The following is a 17,782-nucleotide window of genomic DNA, read 5'->3' on the forward strand; positions in this document are numbered from 1 at the left end:
CGTTTGTTTTTTCATCTTTGCTTGATAGAAAATTAACATGATATATTTATATCTATGTTATTGTACTTCATTTATGGTTTTTTTGGAAAAAGTGTCAAATTTGTCTATTCAAGTATACGACTTGTAAATTAAATAATAATTTTTTTTAAATAAGGGCAAAACTTAAAAAATGGTCCTTGTAGTAGTGAAAAGACAGAAATGTTCTTCACTTAACGGTCAAAAGTTAATGGAGTTAGCGAAAAGGACCATTTGTTAAAAGTTTTAAAACCACAAAGACCATTTGTGGGGTTTTTTAAACTTAGGGACTAAACTTGATATTTTCGGAAACCATAGAGACCATTTTTGAAGTTTTGTCATTATTCAACATGAGACATTCAGCTGCGAGAAATGTTATAGAAAGATGTTTTGGTATTTTGAAGGCAAGATGGAGAATTTTAAGGAAAAACTCATATTATCCTATTGATCTAAAAAATAAGATCATAAGGGCATGTTGTCTTCTTCATAATTATATAAGGCAGGAAATGACAATTGATCCATTTGAAAACGCTTTGAACTAGACGAGGGAACCGGAGATGTCGGAGGTGGAGACGATGATAATATCACTTCTATTGGTGTATCAACCGAGTAGACTACATTTAGAAACAACTTAGCGCAAACTATGTTTGATTCTTGGAATACTACACATTGATCCTTTCTTATTTTGTTACGTTTATCATTTACTATGAATGAATATGTGTTATGTTTGTTATTTTCAATAATGAAGTTTTAATTTGTTTTTTTCCAATTATATTTGTTATATATATTGTTGAGTATTTTTTTATGTATGCATTGGTTAATCTAATTTTTATTTTTACAACAGTAGGTGTGATGGAAAAAAGCATAAACTATCGCAACTGGACAATATGGTGAACATGGAAGGATTTAAAGTCGATAATGGTTTTAAATTTGGATATTTACAACATCTAGAAAAGGCATTGAAGGAAAAAATTTCTAGCTCTGGCATATTAGGTAAACCCCACATTGAGTCAAATTAAATAATTAAAAAAATTAAAATAAAATAATAAATAACTTAAATTTACTATTTAGTTTTAAAATAAGTTCAATTAATAAAAATAAATCCAAATAATTGTTATTCAATACAAATCACGTGTATTTACCACAACCAAATCAATACAATCCACCTATTGCAAACCATGAAATATTGACACCGAGTTAGTTAACACCGAATATGAACTGATCAACTGAAAAAAAAAAAAAATACGGAAACATGATTAAATGCAATTTTTAATTCTTTGATATAACCATACCAATTACAGCAGCCGTTAAAAAAAAAATTTACTGTGAAACCATAAAATGATTATAGTGAAACCATAAAATTAATTGCGAAACTTGAGGCCTTGTGGTATAGTGAAACCATAAAATTAATTACGAAACGATTTGTGGTCCAGGTGGCCACGAGAAAACTTCATGCACACCACCCCGACATTCCGCGGTCGGGCGTGGTCGTTGTTCTTCGTGTTCCCGATGACGAATGTAAACGGAATCGACAATTGGATGCTTATTTTTTGACCGTTGCATTTGTTTTTTTTCAAACTCAATTCAATACACAAATAAATAAACCTTCTATTTTCACCAAAACACACATTCATTCTCTTACAAAACTTTCATTCTCTAAAACCACAAAACACAAACACATGGATTCCACAAAACATATGGAATTCTTAAAAACTTTTGACTCGGATGACGAGGTAGAATTCGTCGAGACATTCTTCAACGTTGCGCAACACATTCACGACGAAGAAAGTTCGAATGTTGCTCGTATAAGGGCGGTCGTCAATCGTGATCGCCAAGCCGCACACGACTTATTGGTACGTGATTATTTTGCCGATAATTGTCTTTATAATGACGATTTGTTCGAACGTCGTTTCCGTCTGAATAAGGCTATATTTTTACGTATTAGGGCATCTCTAACCCATCCCAAACTCCATTTCTTCCTCCATTTCTTCCCCCATTCTTCTCCAACCATACCCCATTTTCACCTCCATTTTTGGAGACATGAACAATATTCCCCTATATATGGGGGAATACTATTCATATCTCTAAAAATGGAGGTGAAGTTTGGGTGTCAATTTTAGTCTCTCTCATTTTTATTTTATACATTTCTAGTTTATTTTATCTACTAATAATAATTTAAATACAATATTTAATATTTATAATATAATGTTATATACTAATTTGAATTAATTAATCATAAATATAGAGTTTAATTAGTAGACCCGTATTTGACAATATATATAAGTTATAAAAATGGAATATTCCAAGAATATACTTTTAGGGGTAAAAAATAAGGTAGAAAATGGAGTAGGGTTGAAGATGAAACACTTTTTACTCCATTTTTTACTCAATTTATGGGAGAAAAATGGAGATGGTCTTAGTAATGCTTTAGAATCTCGTTATGATTTTTTCAAACAAAAATCCGACGCTAGAGGAAGAATGGGTTTCAGTAGTATACAAAAATGTGCGGCTGCTCTTAGGTATTTGAGATACGGTATATCATTTGATACATCTGATGAATACTTGAAAGTATCCGAGAGGACCGCAGTTGGATGTGTAGATTGGTTTTCTGCATGTGTGTATGAGGTTTTTCACGAACAATATTTACGCAAACCTACTCAACGTGATATTGAGAGATTATATTTGGCTCACGAAGAAAGGCATGGATTTCCGGGTATGTTTGGCAGTCTAGATTATACGCATGTGGTTTGGGAAAAATGTCCAAATACATGACGTGGTCAGTTCACTCGAGGAGATATAGGTGAACCAACTATCATCCTAGAAGTTGTTGCATCTCAAGATTTGTAGATATGACATGCCTTTTTTGGAGTAGCGAGGTCTAACAACGACCTTAATGTTCTTGGTCAGTCTCCACTTTTCAACGATATTTGGACCAACAAAGCACCTGATATGACGTTCACGGTGAACGGGCACGCGTACAAATATGGTTACTACAATGGTGATGGGATATACCCGGATTATTCTACATTGATGAAGGCATACTCGGTTCCTCGAAGTGAAAAGACAAAGTTGTTTACAAAAAAACAGGAATCAACGAGAAAGGATATCGAGAGGGCATTTGGAATCTTTAAGCAGATATGACATGTAATGAAATATGTTACACGACTTTGGGATAAAAAAAGAATTAAACGAATGGTCCTAATATGTATTATAATGCATTATATGATTATTGAAGATGAAGGTCGAGCGATTTGCACGTATGATCCGAACGACGTTGTCGTTCTAATTGAGGAGTTCGTACCCGGAACGAATACGTTTTTAGAGCGAGTTGTTGAAATTCATAACAGTGAAACGTTTTTCAATCTTCGAGAAGATGTCGCAGAACATTTATACCAACGTAGCATGAACGACGATTAGGTTTTTTATTTGTATGTTTGTTTGTTTTTTCAATTAATGTAATGTTTTTTTTTCTAGATTAACTAAGTAATGTAGTTTAAAGTTGTAATTTTATTTTTATAATTAATGAAAAACTAGTTTAAAAAAATGAATGTTTTTTAATTATAAAAATGTAATTTTATTGTATTTTTGAATTAAAAAAATAAAAATAATGATGTGGAGTTGTGTGTTAGTGATATGTATCATATGTTAGTGGTAGGGGAATGTGGTGCTAATATGACACCCACCACATATGTGGTCTGTGGTGGGTATAACGGATGATCTCATTGAAACAAATGAAACAATACAACCATAAAACCAAGTTACATTGAAACCATAAAACGGTAATAATTTTGTAAACTTCATTGAAGCAAATTTACATGAAACACATGATTTCAAAATCATAAAACAAATAGTCAAAATGCAAATTGTATGATGTCCGAATAAAAATTTACAATGAAATTAATGAAATAAGAGAATTATACAATTTCAATAACACAAATCATGATGAAAAGAATGATATATGAAATGGAAGAATATGAAGCTTCAATGTAGATCGGTTTGGAAGAGAAAATAATGATAGGAAAAACAAAGAGAAATAGACTTATTAAGGTAATTAACTTTTTAGTTTGTTCACAACTGGGTAACTATTTTTTTTATACACATATAAGTAATGAACTTTTTGAAAGTGTTCACATATGACCATTATGACAACGGTAAAAGGTTACATCCGGTCATAATGGTTATATGTGAATATTTTCAAAAAAAGTTCGTTACCTAGATGTGTACAAAAAAAGTTACTTATATGTGAACAAACCGAAAAATTAATTACCTTCATAAGTTAATTTCTTTTCTTTTTATTTACCTTCTAATTTTTGTTTGGTATTAAAATTTTACTTAGATGGTAAATATTTTTAAAACCACACTATTTTGGTAAATTTGACATGGTAAAAAAACACATTGTGGTTTTATAGAATTTTATTGTTTAAGATATTAAATATAAAAATTTAAATTTACTAAAGACTAAAAATATTAGAAATGGAGACCAATAATATATATAAAAAACACATCGTTTGATGAGTTAAAGCTTAGAATGTTGTTATAAAGTTTAATGTTATGATTTGCATTTCAAGTTATGGTTTTCAAATTAATCTGGTTCTTCGATTTTTCTTTCTGATATTAATTTTCTTTTCTTGCAAAGATTGTGATACATTGGGTTGTGGTGATGAAAATTTTGATGAAGAGACACTGTGTTGTGGTGTTGGTTCGCCGAAGTTGAAGGACCGGAAAAAGAAAGGAAGATGAAGACGTCGATGTCACTAAACATGGAAAGAAAATAGAAGTTGAGGAGGATGAGATGAGATGGTGTCTGATGGGATCCAGACTAAAATTTTCAAATGTGGTTTCAGGTTTAAAGTGAGGATACACAAATATGCGGGGTTTATTATTTTTTCAAATATATAAAAAGTAAATACATAAATAAGAAAATTAATTAAAAAATAAATTAATAATGGTGCAATAGTCTTTTTAGGTAAAACATGGACCAAATACACAACAAAAATAAACAGTATGGACCATTCGAGTTAAAAAAAATAAGTTAGGAACTAAACGCGAAAATTACCCCAAACCGCATGGACCTTTCGTGTAATTTACTCTCACCTTTTTAGTTTGTTCACATTTGGTAACTATTTTTTTCTTGTACATATATAGATAACGAACTTTTTAGAAGTGTTCACGTATGACCATTTATGTATAATTGTTATTGCCATTTTATTTTTTCCATAAATATTTTACTCCTATGTTTGTCATGCTATATTTTATTGTTATTTTATTTGAACAATTTAATTTAAATAAATACTAATACTTTTATTAATTTAAAATAACATGAAATTAAAAACTAAGACACATAATAAGAAAGACAAAAAAACAAGGTTATATTTTTTTACCTTCAAAGCCTCTTCATGTTTTTACCCGAAGTTACTCACGTCTTGCATACAAAGTTTCATGTTATGAGATTTTTTTCCTTAAGTTCATTTTTTTGTGCGAACTCTAAATATTTGTTCAAAGTTTTTTTTAGGTTTTCCATCTCCAATTTGACTTCGTGTAGCTCATTAAAACTGTTTGCATCTGGAGTTGATGATTTACCTATGTCTCTTTGTTTGGTTTCGTATCTTTTCATTCGGTAGGTAGATGGTGAAATATCGATTGTGTCACCATTATTGAGGTCGAATCTGACACGAGCATTCGATTACGTAGCGTGGTCAAAGTCAGATTTTTTTTTTTTTTTTTTTTTTTTTTTTTTTTTTTTTTTTTAATTTTAGAATCACCTATATGTGCTTCAACCGTTTGAAATAAACGACATTTTGGACAATCTTTGACAACATTCCAAAATTCAACATGTTTGAAACTTCTCTCGTATTCTAATCAGAACATTTTGAGCTTTTTGGGGTTAGGTTTCTGGACCACATTCGAAGATGTTGAATTCAATTAGGGTGACCGAGATTCTAGTTTTCATTGGATAGTGATCGTACGATCCCATACCGCCATAATAAAATGCAGGATGTGAAAAAATAGGTCGGTCCATTTATGGGTAGAGTGATGAAGGAATTGAGTTGTTTCTAATTAGTATCTTTTGGTTGCTTAGATAAGACATTTTTGTAGTAGAAAGATTAAATCGGGAGTATATGATAAACTGTTTGACAAGGTAAAAATTTTATGTGGATGGTTGTATTTGTAAAGGAAAAAAATTCAACACAAAGTATCAGTAAAAAAAATGAGGGAGGGGGGATTAATAATATACTATAAAGATTGAGGATAGATAGCCAATCGTCATCACAACAACCACTCTCTAGTAACTACCACCACCGTTTAAAACCCCCAAACCCTTCTCTGGTACGAACAACACACTAAACTAACACTTTAGGAACTCAAACATGCACATATTTCAAATCTACGTTTTCAAAATTAACGAACCCAAACCTACATATATTTAAAACTAAAATCTAAACATATTATCTTAAAAAAACTTGATTTACTAAAACATAGAGGTGGCAATCGTGTCGTGTCGTGTTGGGTCCGTGTCGTGTCGAAACACTAAATGGGTTGAAAGTGTTTGACCCTAACCTGATCCATTTAATTAACGTGTCGTGTCGTGTCGTGTCAACCCGCTTATTTTCGTGTCGGGTTTCGGGTAGGGCTATAGCTCGAAATATGTCGTGTCATATGAGGTTAAAAGATTGAGAATGTTGAAAGAGTAGGAGTTAGGTAGACAGAAAGGAAAAGCTAATAGTTTGGAGGCAGAATAGATGAAGTCATAGCAAGTTCAGATGACAAAAATAAAAGAGTGGGAGTTGGGGAGGCGGATGACAAAGGTCATGAGGATGCGAGAGTGGTGAAAGAGACTAGGTAGTTTGGGAGAGAATGAAAAATTGAAATGAAGTCTTGATCTAGATGGCTAAGTCATTTCAAGATTACAAAACAATTCAATTCGAAGGCTTTCTTTTACTTATGGTTTTGATTTTGTATCTCTCTAATTTATTTAAATAATTCAAAATACTTGCATATAAATAAACGGGTCATTTTTGAGTCATATTCGAGTTGAAATTCTCAACCCTAACCTTACCCGTTTAATTTTCGTGTCGTGTCGTGTCAATCCGTTTATTTAAACGGATTGAAATATCTTACCCAAACCCGTTTATTTCGTGTCGGGTTTCGTGTCGTGTCAATTTTTGCCTTTGAAGACGACTTCATACCATTTGAAAAGTGGTTTGAAAATGATTTCTCACTTAACCCATATTTGATAATCGATTTTTTTATACTAAGAACTATGTTATGAACATTTAATTCCATTTTATAGGCTGTTAGGGTTTTGCGGGTCACAACAACATAAAAGTTTAGTCAACATCAAACCACCTCAAATATGATCTACAAATCAAACCACATCAAGAACTCAATAACTCATTTTTCCCACACCAACAACATATTCAAACATATAATTTTGTGTTAAACAAATAGAACCCACATTTAAAGGAACTCAGAAGTCAGTGTCAACCAAATTAAAACAATATGCAAAATTAGAGTCGAACAACATCAAGTATGGATGTTCATATCCACATCAAAATCGAATCATATGCAAAACAGTGACGAAGGGATGAGGATAGTGTCGTTCAAACCTTCTGGGTTTTAATTCCTAATCTAGGGGCGTGTATAGGTCTTTGTGCAATGTTGTTCTGATTGAGATTTTTCTAATCAAGGAAGGAGATTGAAGTTGTAAGTTGGGGTGCAACATTCTTGTTAATTGGAAGTTTTTCCAACAAATAGTTCTTTAAGCAAAAGGATGTAGTTCTTTTAGGTTGAAGACGTGTGGTTAAGAAGAGAAAACAAAATAAAAGGACCGGGTGCGAAAGGGGTGGTGGGGCCTATTTTCATTATCCCTTTTTGATATTAGAATAAATAAAAGAAAAAAAATTTAAAAAAACTTAAAAATACCATTTTATATGGGTTGGAACCAACATACAAGAAATTGAAACCATAAGACCATTTCATCACAAAAAAAATTACGAGTAAATTTGTGACTTTTTATAAAATATAGGGACCATTTATGTAATTTTGTCTTTTTGTAATTTACGAAATTTAATTTGATTAGGGTTCTTGCTGATACGTTCTTTCCCACAAGGAACTGTTGAGTGTTGACGCCCAGAATCATCCATCCATACACCTGAAAGTGATGAAGCTCAAGCAACTAGAAAGTCTACTCGGTAATCTTCAACAGTTCGAAAATCCCAAGGTAGATTCATACACAATCATATACTTTGCACGTATCTGTAAGCTGATTGTTCTTCATGAACTTTTTTTTTTCTTTTTGATTTGGAAAAAAAAGGGCTAATTTCAGATTTACACATGAACAAGCGTTTGGTTTATCTATGACTTGCAGATTGAGCTGGAACAATATCCAACTGGAGCTCACATTGCTTCTCGTATGCTATACACGGTATTTCCTCCGTCTCCCTTCTCTTCTATTTTCCGATTGTTCTTTTACGTTTGTGTTGAGATGGTATTCTAGGTTTAAAAGTTGAAACTAAGCTCATGTTCCTCATACTCGACTTCAATATTCATATGAATTGCCTCAGTTTTGGGGGGAAAAACTGATCAACTAACTACATCCACCTTGATTACCAATGCGTTCATTATAATAGTTTGATTCATGTCATGAATTCAAATGTGTTCTGTTTGTTCAGAGCAGGAGTATCAATGAGCTGTTTTTGTTAGTTTGGCTATAATATGTAACAATGGCATGGAAGCTTGTTGATAAAAGCCCTAATTATTATCATTTCTTTGAGTTTTCCAATTTTACTGATGTAGGCAGAGAATTCATATGGCGATGTAAGCAACAAAGTAGTAGCAGACTTTGGATGTGGGTGTGGCACATTAGGTCTTGCTGCCACTCTCCTTGATGCAGAGTGAGTTTGTGTGTGTGTGTGTTTTTTTTTTTAATTTCTTCTTCTTGGCTTATTTTTCTGTCAGATTTTGTTTAATCTTTGAGTTGAATGTGTTTTATTTATATGCATTTTGACTATACCTTGGTGTTTAATAGACATGTCATTGGCATAGATGTTGATGATGAGTCCCTTGAAATTGCATCAATCAACGCTGATGATCTGGAGGTAATTATGACATCAGCAGACACCCTTTATCCTTTATCCTTTAGCATTCAAGATTTGTTAATAACTATTTATCTGATTTAAGGTTCTTTTGTGGTGATTTATTTACCAGGTGGAAATGGGTTTAATTCAATGTGAAATCAAGAATTTAAATTGGCGAGGTCACCTATCTTATTTAACCTTTTTCTAAATTCGATTTTATTGTATGCTAAAAAAACTTAATAATTACTGCTATTTGATAATTTCTATTATTTTTGCAGGTCAAATTGTTGATACTGTTGTAATGAACCCTCCATTTGGAACACGGAAAAAAGGAGTTGACATGGAGTTTCTATCTGTCGCATTGAAGGTAAAAAAAAATAAAATATTTCCTAACGAATATCAAAATAAAATCTTATAAAATTTATATTAATCCATTTGTTTTAGTTTCATAATAATGTGTATGAAATATGAATGTATCAGGTTGCTTCTGAAGCTGTATATTCATTGCACAAGACAACAACAAGAGAAGTATGTCTTCTTTTTCACTCATGAAAATTACATTTAAAAAAAAAGTGTTTTACAATAAACCAAATTCCTAAAAATCTTTATATTAAAATCCCACAAAAAAATGAATATTTTTCTTGTTTTTGTGATTGTAGCATATCAAAAGAGCGGCATTGCGCGATTACAATGCTAGCAGTGCTGAGGTTATATGTGAGGTACATCAAATAACATTGTATTTTTATATATATATTTTTCTTATCAAGGCATTTTACTTTGAAAAATATTTCCATTTATAGAATTGTAATAAAAAAAAGATGAAGGTAAAATATTATAAAAAAATTGATGAAAGTATGTTGCTATTATAAGTTTCTTAACATATCTTGTAAATTTGCCAGCTTCGATATGATCTGCCAAAACTATACAAATTTCACAAGAAAAAAGAAGTTGACATTGCTGTTGACCTATGGCGATTTGTTCCTAAATCAAAACAAGAATCTTCTTCATGAAAAAAGATGTTGAGTTGACCACTCGCATTAGAGATGTTGACTTTGAAGACTGATTTTGCGATGGTTTTTCTGGTTTTTTTTGTTGGTAATTTATAATTTGTGTGTATATTGTTAGTACAGAAAAAATATAAAGTTGGCTAATGGCTATGAATTAAAACAGTATAATTTTATAAGTAGTTGTAACATCATTTCACTATGTCTAATTTGGTTAGAAAATTTTAGAAATTGTTGGCAAAAATAACGTATTTTTAACAAATGATCATTTTGAGTAAGTTGAACCAAAAATGTTTGTAAATTGTTGACGAGATAAAATAATCTTAATAGTAATTTGTGATATTTAATAAGACTATTACGTTATCAGAAAATTCCATTATATACCTTCATTTTTTGAAAAGGTAATCTGATATAAACTCTAATTTCATATATGTTTTAGACAGGATTTGAACTTCCAATCTCAACAACAATTGATATCATATTTAGATAAATGATCATTTTTAATTATTTTTTTTTTTTAACTTTTATAACAAAAGGATCATTCATTTTGTACTATAATTTATTGTGAATTACAAAATTATTGTATAAATTGTCCCACCACAACTAACCTTTAAAAAGATAATACAAAAAACTTTTCCTAGATAATATGATATTTTGAGGAACAACATATTTTATGAAATGATTATTTTGTAACAAAATGCAATTTTTTCTATTCTTTATAAGTTTCATATGGTGATGAGTGATGACTATTTCATAAACTAATTTTGCAATTTGCGGTATTTATATTACAAAAAGAAAAGATAGTCTCGTAACTCGTAAGGATAAAAATATGATGAGTTTTAAATGGACACTAACATTTATTTTATTTTATTTTTATGATTAGTTTCAATAATATTTTTTTGACAATATAAATTTAATAACGTTTTTTTTTAAGTATAAAATTCCTTTTAACAAGAAGTAACGGATATGGACGTCTGTTCGTATCGGGAACATGTACCGTTTAATAACAAATAAAATCGACGGTTTGATCCTCAATCACTGAAATCGGACGGTTTAAATCTTTTCGTTAGGCCAAGAACACCAAAACACTTGATCGCTACTCCTGCTTGGAGACCAAGGAACTAATTCGAACACACTGGAGAGTTCATGCTCACGAATTTTAAGAAATTGCCTGAAATATGAACGATTTGTAAATGTATGTGAAGAAAAATTAATGATGATGATGACAACGTTAAGGAGAGGTGTAGCAGGAGCTAGTAGGTTAAATGCTTCGCGTTTCTTCTCATCATCGTTGCATTCTGGTGGTGTTGCCGGTGATTTAGCGGCGGATGATCTGGTTTTGGACGATGTACCTGTATCCGCTCCGGTTACCTCTGTGAAGTCTGATACAATACCTACGCTTCTCCAGCCGCGCGTCGTGATATATGATGGCGTTTGTCATCTCTGTCATCGAGGTTTCTTCTCGATTCCTTCCATGAATCAAGCTTTTGTTTGTGCTTAATTTGTAGTTTAGCGATTGCAATTGCTTCACATTGTTCGAATCTGGAAAACTTTGTGATTGAACTCACTGATTGTGCCTTTGATCAAACAATGCTCAAATTTAGGGCCGATTGACGTTTAGAGAGATGTTATAGTTCCAGTTTTCTGATCATAGCTATTTTTGTTCCTCTATTTATGCTTTTGAAAAGGTGGATAGAATTTTTGTTCCTCTACCCTAAAAAACTTGAAGAACAGCGAAGGATTCATACAATCATATTCACAATCAATATTGAACAGGATCTCTTATAGTCTCACACGAAGGGTTACATCTATTCGCAATAAATTTTCATCTTTTCTCAAGAAACCTTATATGATCGTTTATCTTGTTTACACAGGTGTGAAATTAGTGATCAACGCAGACAAAGATAGGAAAATCAAGTTCTGTTGTCTGCAATCCAAAGCTGCTGAACCATACATGAGAATATGTGGTGTGGATCGTGAGGATGTTCTTCGTCGATTTTTGTTCATTGAAGGACCAGAAGCATACCACCAAGGGTCAACTGGTTACAATTCTTCTCTTTACTCATAATTACATGTTAAATTGTTAATTCATATGCTCAACCTCTTCCCCCATTAAAGAGCTAAAAAGAATATACACACTGATATTTGAGTCTTTGATATCTTGTTTTTGCAGCTGCGCTGAAGGTGCTTTCTTACTTGCCATTGCCATATTCAGCATTGAGCTCTCTCATGGTTGTTCCGATTCCAATACGAGATGCTGCATATGACTATATTGCTAAGAAAAGATACGACTGGTTTGGTAAGGACACAAATTGTTTAGTCTTGAAAGAGAAAGAATTGCTTGAAAGGTTTATTGATAGAGATGAAATGATTCACAAGAAATGGTCAGACTAGTAATTCTTCATGTTTTAGGTAAGTTCTCTCTCATCCCTGTTTACCATATTTCAGATAGAAGCTTACATTATTTTTAAGATGTAAATGCGTAGTTGAAGTTCCAAATATGATGTTTGGTTCTGTGAACTTTTTACTGTCTTTTGAGTCCCTAATTTATAGTCACAGAGTTTCGGGTGTTGGAGCATTTACACAATCTATATTCCCATTGTTCATGCCCTTTTATTAATAGATTAGGGTTAAAGGTGTGCATTTATGCAACTATGTTTTACCTTTTTTTTATTATACAAGGTATGCAATGGGTTTCGTTTTAGGACCAAAACTTGCCATGTCCTCTGGTTAACTGATTGAAAAGCTGTGTGATTCATGTTTGTTGCATAGATTGGTAAAAAGATGAAAAACATTGGCTCATTAGTTGGTATATTGATGAAACATTGATGCATCATATTTTGGCCTAAATGAAAGGGAAAAAAATACATAAAAGCCATTATATTTTGGTCATTTTTTGGGTTTAACCGTTATATTTAAGCTTTATCAGTAAAGTCACCAAAGTTTGATATCGACCATTTTGACGTGCAATGACCTCCTATTTATATAGCAGTTTAAAGTGGTTTACAAAAGAAAATTTATCAAAGTTTAGTGGCTTTAGTGGAAAGAATTGTTTATATAGTCGATAGTCAAAATATAATGACTTTTATGTATTTGCCCAAAATGAACGCGTTGTATCTTTCTATTCTAACGAAAGAATATGTTTATTCTCATTGTATCATGTGTTATTCTATTAGGTTTCCTAATTAATAGCATATCACTTTTCAACCTATTGATTTTTCATTTTAAAATTTAAATTTTACTCTAATTACATTAAATTAATAACATTAGAATAAAAATTAAAATAAAATTAATACAAGTTATAAGGTCATGTATCTATTTAAATCAACGATAATAATTTTAACTAAAAAATATTTCTTAATTAATAATTTTCTTTTTAAATTATAAAAGTTTAATTATGAAAATATCTCTTAATTACTTTTATAAACATAGTTTCTACAAGTTATAAACTAGTTCTTTCTATAAAACACTATATTGCTTCTATAAAACACCATGAAAGTTTAATTAATTTTATAACTATAATTCTCATAAGTTATAAACTAGTTCGATAAAACACTATATTGCACAAATGAACAAACGTGTTTTTATAATTAATTTAATTTTTTATATAATTATAATTAACAAAAATAAATAAATTCTAAGTGATTTCTCTTATATGTTTATTATTATTATTATTGTTCATGTATTAAGATGCTTCAAATATTACATTTTGATCCGATGATTCCGATCATATTTTGTCAGATTGCTCTCATTACAAAATTCCAAAAAAAAAATATTATAAAACTAATCGTTTCATTAATAACTAATGAAATTTACAACATGCAATGAAACAAAAATGAAGTTGATAAGTAAATAACTAATGAAATTTACAAACTACATATTCTTTGAATTGCAAGAAGCAAAAAGTAAAACTCTAAATAACATGACGATAGCAAATTTACAGATAAGATGAGTTTTCCATGCATGATCTACATAAAACCATAACAATATTACACGTTCAAAAGCATTGGTGCTGGAAATTCTTGTGCATAAATCACTTGTAAAATTTTCAAATGGTGAAAAAATTTACAACACATTGATTGTTTTCCCCCATATCATCATCATATCATATATGTAGTCAAATATAAGCTTTTTCTGACTTACCAGCGAGATTCCTGCCTGATTCCCCCTTCAGTTCTGTGGGTCCCATCCCATCTTCCTCTTTCACATCTTTGGTTCTGATCACATAATTTTTTTAAATGTCAGATTAGATAGATCATCATCATATAACAAAACAAACCGACTTTTTAGTGTTACTTTTGATGTTGAGGATGACAAGGATTGAGAGTGAGTCTCTCTAATGGGACAAAATTGCAACAGTAGAAGATGATGCTGCTTACCAACTCCCACAAGGCTTCTTTTTGTCAACCTTTACATGAATATTGAACCATTTCTTCTTCTTTATTCTTTCCCTTGATGTTGTTTTTTGTTGGCCATCTTCTTTCGATTCCTTTGATCCACCCCCACCCCCACCCCCTCGGCTCTTACTTCTACGACGACCACTGCTACTACTACTACTGCGCTTCATTGGTGAACCCATTGTGTACGATGCATGTATCTCATTTCGTTGCATAAGAAGCTCATCAATCTACATAACAAGTACATAGTAAAATTACTTATATACCCTTCGCAATGTTTTATTTTCTTATTACGTGTTTCTCGATATAAAATAAAATAAAAAAAAAAAAAACATCCATGTATGGCATTTTTTGAACTTACTGCTTGCATTTCTTGAGCATATCTACCAGTCATCTCTGTGAATTGTGCAAGAACCTGTCAATATACAAACATTAAATACAAAAAAGAAAAATCATATATATCAATTTATAAAATTAACCAACCTGTTTATACTCGGATTCAAACTTTGAAAGCTCCAATCTTTTCGACAAAATCTGAGCTTCAACTGTTCTCAAGCTCTCCTTTTCTTCCACAAAAGCCTCCGTGCAAAGAACTTCTATTGTGTAGCTCACACTTTTAAAGAAATTATCACCTACAAACATGATGATATTGAGATATTTGATGATTAATAGCCAAAACATTAACTAGATAACAAGTCTAACCATAAACAGCAAATGTATGCATTCCAGCTTTTATTTCGTGTATTTCACATGGCTGAAACCCATCAAGTTTTTTGAAGAAAACAGCATCCGGATCCTTTACAGATCCCATCTGAAGCCAACTCAACAAGAATTAAGATTATGTAAAATTAAGCACAATTTTTTTTTAATCATAATTGCATATAACTTACTGAATTAGATGGTGGATCTAATCGGTAGACTGGGAAACCAAGAAAATACATTCCAGCTGATGTCACTTTCCCTGTTTTTGCACTATCTTCCTGTAGTGCAAGATTCAATCCCCCATTTTCTTCTTGATCAAAATACAAAAGCTGCAAAAAAAAAAAAAATGAAACTTTTTAGGAAAAATAAAGGCATAAAAAAATAGAAAATAATTGTTACAAACCTTGAACTTGCTCTTGTCTGCTGATTGAACTCTGCAAACCAATCCAGCTTGTGCTTGTTTCTCTGTTATCGTAACAGAATAGAAATGAGCACATTGCTTCTCAACCTGTACACAAATATAAATAAAATGAACAATCACAATAAATAAAACTTGAAAAAGAAAGAAAGAAAGAAAGAAGCAGCTTTTACCTTTCTAACAATTGGTTGCCCTAACTCAATTGGCTCAATAGTAACTGTACCATGTAGTGCCTCCTCTAACAAAGTAGCAGATACAGTAGTTTTTATGGGGACTCCAAGTTTGCTGCATTGTTTTATAAAACATAGTTTCAAGAGAGTTGCAACTTGCAAGCATACAGATGAGAATAAACAGAAGGAATAAATGTTAAAAACACCTGAAAATTGCAGCAAACATGGTATTCACAGCACCTAAACTTGAAAGATCTAGCTCCAAATCTTGGTTTTTGCTATCAACAGCCTGCAACCATGATGATTACTGTGTTAGTAAGAATATTAAACATGGTATTAAAAAAATGGCTGAAAATATCAAAGACAAATTGACCTCAAAACCAGCAGTGTCATATTGATGACGTTTATCGGGATCAGATAATATGTTGTAGGAAAAGGTTATCTCATTGAACATATCAGTTGTTTTAGGGTCATTTGCATTCTTGTCAGGATGATACCTAAGATACAGTATCGACATAAATCCATCAGAATAAAAGAATTAGTTCATGAATAGCTTCAAAAGTTTTGATCTAACAAATGTTGACACTCAAAAGATGAAGATATAAGATCCAGATTTGTTTAAAATTGACATATATATATATATGTTAAAATGGACAAAGAAACATATTAAGAACTTTTTTAGACAACATAATCACCTAATTCTTCCTGAAGTTACTCCAACACAACGAATCATCTGTCGCAATTATGTAAATCATTTTGGTTAGGGCAACTGAAAAAAATCTACACGACCACATCACGCAAATACCAAATCCATGTGTAATGATTCAAATGAATTACTACTACAACGCCAGAAATGCGGATGAACTTTACGAGATAATTTTTTTTATCGGTTTTACCAGAGTCGTAAACACATAATTCATCTTTATATCTAAACGCGACATAGATGGCTAACGAAAAACTACTTCGAATCACATACAGGAAAATGAAATTTTAGCAACTAATTCTGAAAAAATTTGAAAAAATTGAGAGGAATTGTAAGATAACATACTTTAAAGCCAATTTACGATAAGCACTTTTGATTTCTTGATCTGTGGAGTTGCGAGACACACCCAGAACATCGTAGGGGTCTCTCAGCGACTGTTTTTCTGAATCGTTCTTCTCCGATTTCGACTTATGAGCCGGCATTTTCAATAATTTTGAACTATTGAAAACTAGGCGCTGAAAAAACCTAAAAATGTCTACCAAAAATAGGAAGGTTTTTTTTTTATGTGAAATCTGAAAATTGAAATTGGAGACGAGATCAAATTCTTGTAAATTTGAACGCGAGATTCTTGTTGTGACGGAGAAGCAGAAGAAACGATGAACAGTTGGACCAACAAAGAAACCCTTTTGCGTTGTAGACAATCTCAGCTCCGTTTGGTTTGGTGGCTGGCCTCCCTCACTGGGGGAGAAAGAGTGTTGTCGATAAAAGTTTTGTCATCGTATGAAATGTTACAGATAACCCCTCATGGTTTTTGATTATTACACATTCTTCCATGTGTATTTTGAATCCTTGGCTATGGTTTTGAAAGATTTTTTTAGTGTGGAATAAAGCTCATTGATACATCCACATAGACTATTTCGTTCTTTTACTAATATATCATCTTAATATGAATAAATGAACAAACAAATTCTACAATAATAATCAACTTTAACATAAAAACAATAACATTCTCACCAAACATTTTTCACATACAAAAATAGGTAATCACAATGATCCAAGTTGTACCATCTCAAGACTCATCAAGTGAGGGTATATTATGGAGCATTAGAGATATTTTAAACGAACATGATGAAATTATAGAATTACTATAATAAACAATGTGTTGCGGTGTTGCTACGTGGAAAAAGCGTTTGAGATTGATCAAGGAAGAGCAACAACAAGACAAGAGCAATGATGGATAATGATAAACACGGCGGAGGGAATGCAACATACAATGACAAGGAGGATGCAACATGC

The 17,782-nt window shown here is 31.6% G+C and overlaps 4 protein-coding genes across 6 annotated transcripts; 3 read left to right on the plus strand and 1 right to left on the minus strand.

Annotated features, from left to right (window-relative positions):
• The first annotated feature begins 2,307 nt into the window (after positions 1-2,307).
• Positions 2,308-5,828, plus strand: LOC111887354 (uncharacterized). Its single transcript, XM_023883524.2, has 4 exons — positions 2,308-2,728; positions 2,888-3,129; positions 5,637-5,702; positions 5,772-5,828. Exons 1-4 carry the CDS (start codon positions 2,308-2,310, stop codon positions 5,826-5,828), a joined length of 786 nt encoding a protein of 261 aa, XP_023739292.2.
• Positions 5,829-8,074: 2,246 nt separating this feature from the next.
• On the plus strand, positions 8,075-10,298 carry LOC111887251 (uncharacterized). Of its 2 annotated transcripts, none has more exons than XM_023883413.3 (9): positions 8,075-8,236; positions 8,384-8,440; positions 8,812-8,909; positions 9,044-9,113; positions 9,223-9,271; positions 9,371-9,459; positions 9,573-9,620; positions 9,752-9,811; positions 9,992-10,298. In XM_023883413.3, the coding sequence occupies exons 1-9, from the start codon at positions 8,177-8,179 to the stop codon at positions 10,100-10,102; spliced, it is 642 nt and encodes a 213-aa protein (XP_023739181.1). In that variant the 5' UTR covers positions 8,075-8,176; the 3' UTR covers positions 10,103-10,298. The 2 variants fall into 2 exon arrangements, with proteins under 2 accessions (XP_023739181.1, XP_023739187.1); XM_023883419.3 differs by having other exon boundaries at positions 8,131-8,273.
• An 862-nt stretch (positions 10,299-11,160) lies between these two features.
• On the plus strand, positions 11,161-12,800 carry LOC111887269 (uncharacterized). Its single transcript, XM_023883430.2, has 3 exons — positions 11,161-11,550; positions 11,971-12,138; positions 12,270-12,800. Exons 1-3 carry the CDS (start codon positions 11,310-11,312, stop codon positions 12,488-12,490), a joined length of 630 nt encoding a protein of 209 aa, XP_023739198.1. The 5' UTR covers positions 11,161-11,309; the 3' UTR covers positions 12,491-12,800.
• Positions 12,801-13,921: 1,121 nt separating this feature from the next.
• Positions 13,922-17,236, minus strand: LOC111887277 (chaperone protein dnaJ 16). 2 transcript variants are annotated; one of them, XM_023883440.3, is made up of 11 exons: positions 16,832-17,236; positions 16,157-16,280; positions 15,990-16,072; positions 15,787-15,898; positions 15,599-15,703; positions 15,384-15,524; positions 15,196-15,304; positions 14,977-15,125; positions 14,855-14,908; positions 14,476-14,723; positions 13,922-14,313 (listed from the first exon to the last, which is right to left on the minus strand). In XM_023883440.3, coding segments are annotated over exons 1-11 (1,263 nt in total). In that variant the 5' UTR covers positions 16,969-17,236; the 3' UTR covers positions 13,922-14,312. The 2 variants fall into 2 exon arrangements, with proteins under 2 accessions (XP_023739208.1, XP_052626110.1); XM_052770150.1 differs by lacking the exon at positions 16,832-17,236 and adding an exon at positions 16,479-16,497.
• Between the last annotated feature and the right edge of the window lie 546 nt (positions 17,237-17,782).

The sequence above is a fragment of the Lactuca sativa genome, chromosome 4, assembly GCF_002870075.4.
Source record: "Lactuca sativa cultivar Salinas chromosome 4, Lsat_Salinas_v11, whole genome shotgun sequence".
Lineage (NCBI taxonomy): Eukaryota > Viridiplantae > Streptophyta > Magnoliopsida > Asterales > Asteraceae > Lactuca > Lactuca sativa.

Coding starts and splice junctions, on each gene's coding strand:
- LOC111887354 (XM_023883524.2), top strand. CDS start 2,308: ATGGAATATTCCAAGAATATACTTTTAGGGGTAAAAAATAAGGTAGAA. Junction 2,729..2,887: donor AGAAAGGCATGGATTTCCGG/GTATGTTTGGCA, acceptor TTTTTGGAGTAG/CGAGGTCTAACAACGACCTT. Junction 5,703..5,771: donor TGACACGAGCATTCGATTAC/GTAGCGTGGTCA, acceptor TTTTAATTTTAG/AATCACCTATATGTGCTTCA.
- LOC111887251 (XM_023883413.3), top strand. CDS start 8,177: ATGAAGCTCAAGCAACTAGAAAGTCTACTCGGTAATCTTCAACAGTTC. Junction 8,441..8,811: donor CTTCTCGTATGCTATACACG/GTATTTCCTCCG, acceptor TTACTGATGTAG/GCAGAGAATTCATATGGCGA. Junction 9,114..9,222: donor TCAACGCTGATGATCTGGAG/GTAATTATGACA, acceptor TTTATTTACCAG/GTGGAAATGGGTTTAATTCA.
- LOC111887269 (XM_023883430.2), top strand. CDS start 11,310: ATGATGATGATGACAACGTTAAGGAGAGGTGTAGCAGGAGCTAGTAGG. Junction 11,551..11,970: donor TTGTCATCTCTGTCATCGAG/GTTTCTTCTCGA, acceptor TTGTTTACACAG/GTGTGAAATTAGTGATCAAC. Junction 12,139..12,269: donor ATACCACCAAGGGTCAACTG/GTTACAATTCTT, acceptor TTGTTTTTGCAG/CTGCGCTGAAGGTGCTTTCT.
- LOC111887277 (XM_023883440.3), bottom strand. CDS start 16,968: ATGCCGGCTCATAAGTCGAAATCGGAGAAGAACGATTCAGAAAAACAG. Junction 15,525..15,598: donor CAGACAAGAGCAAGTTCAAG/GTTTGTAACAAT, acceptor TTTTTTTTGCAG/CTTTTGTATTTTGATCAAGA. Junction 15,305..15,383: donor TAGATCCACCATCTAATTCA/GTAAGTTATATG, acceptor AGTTGGCTTCAG/ATGGGATCTGTAAAGGATCC.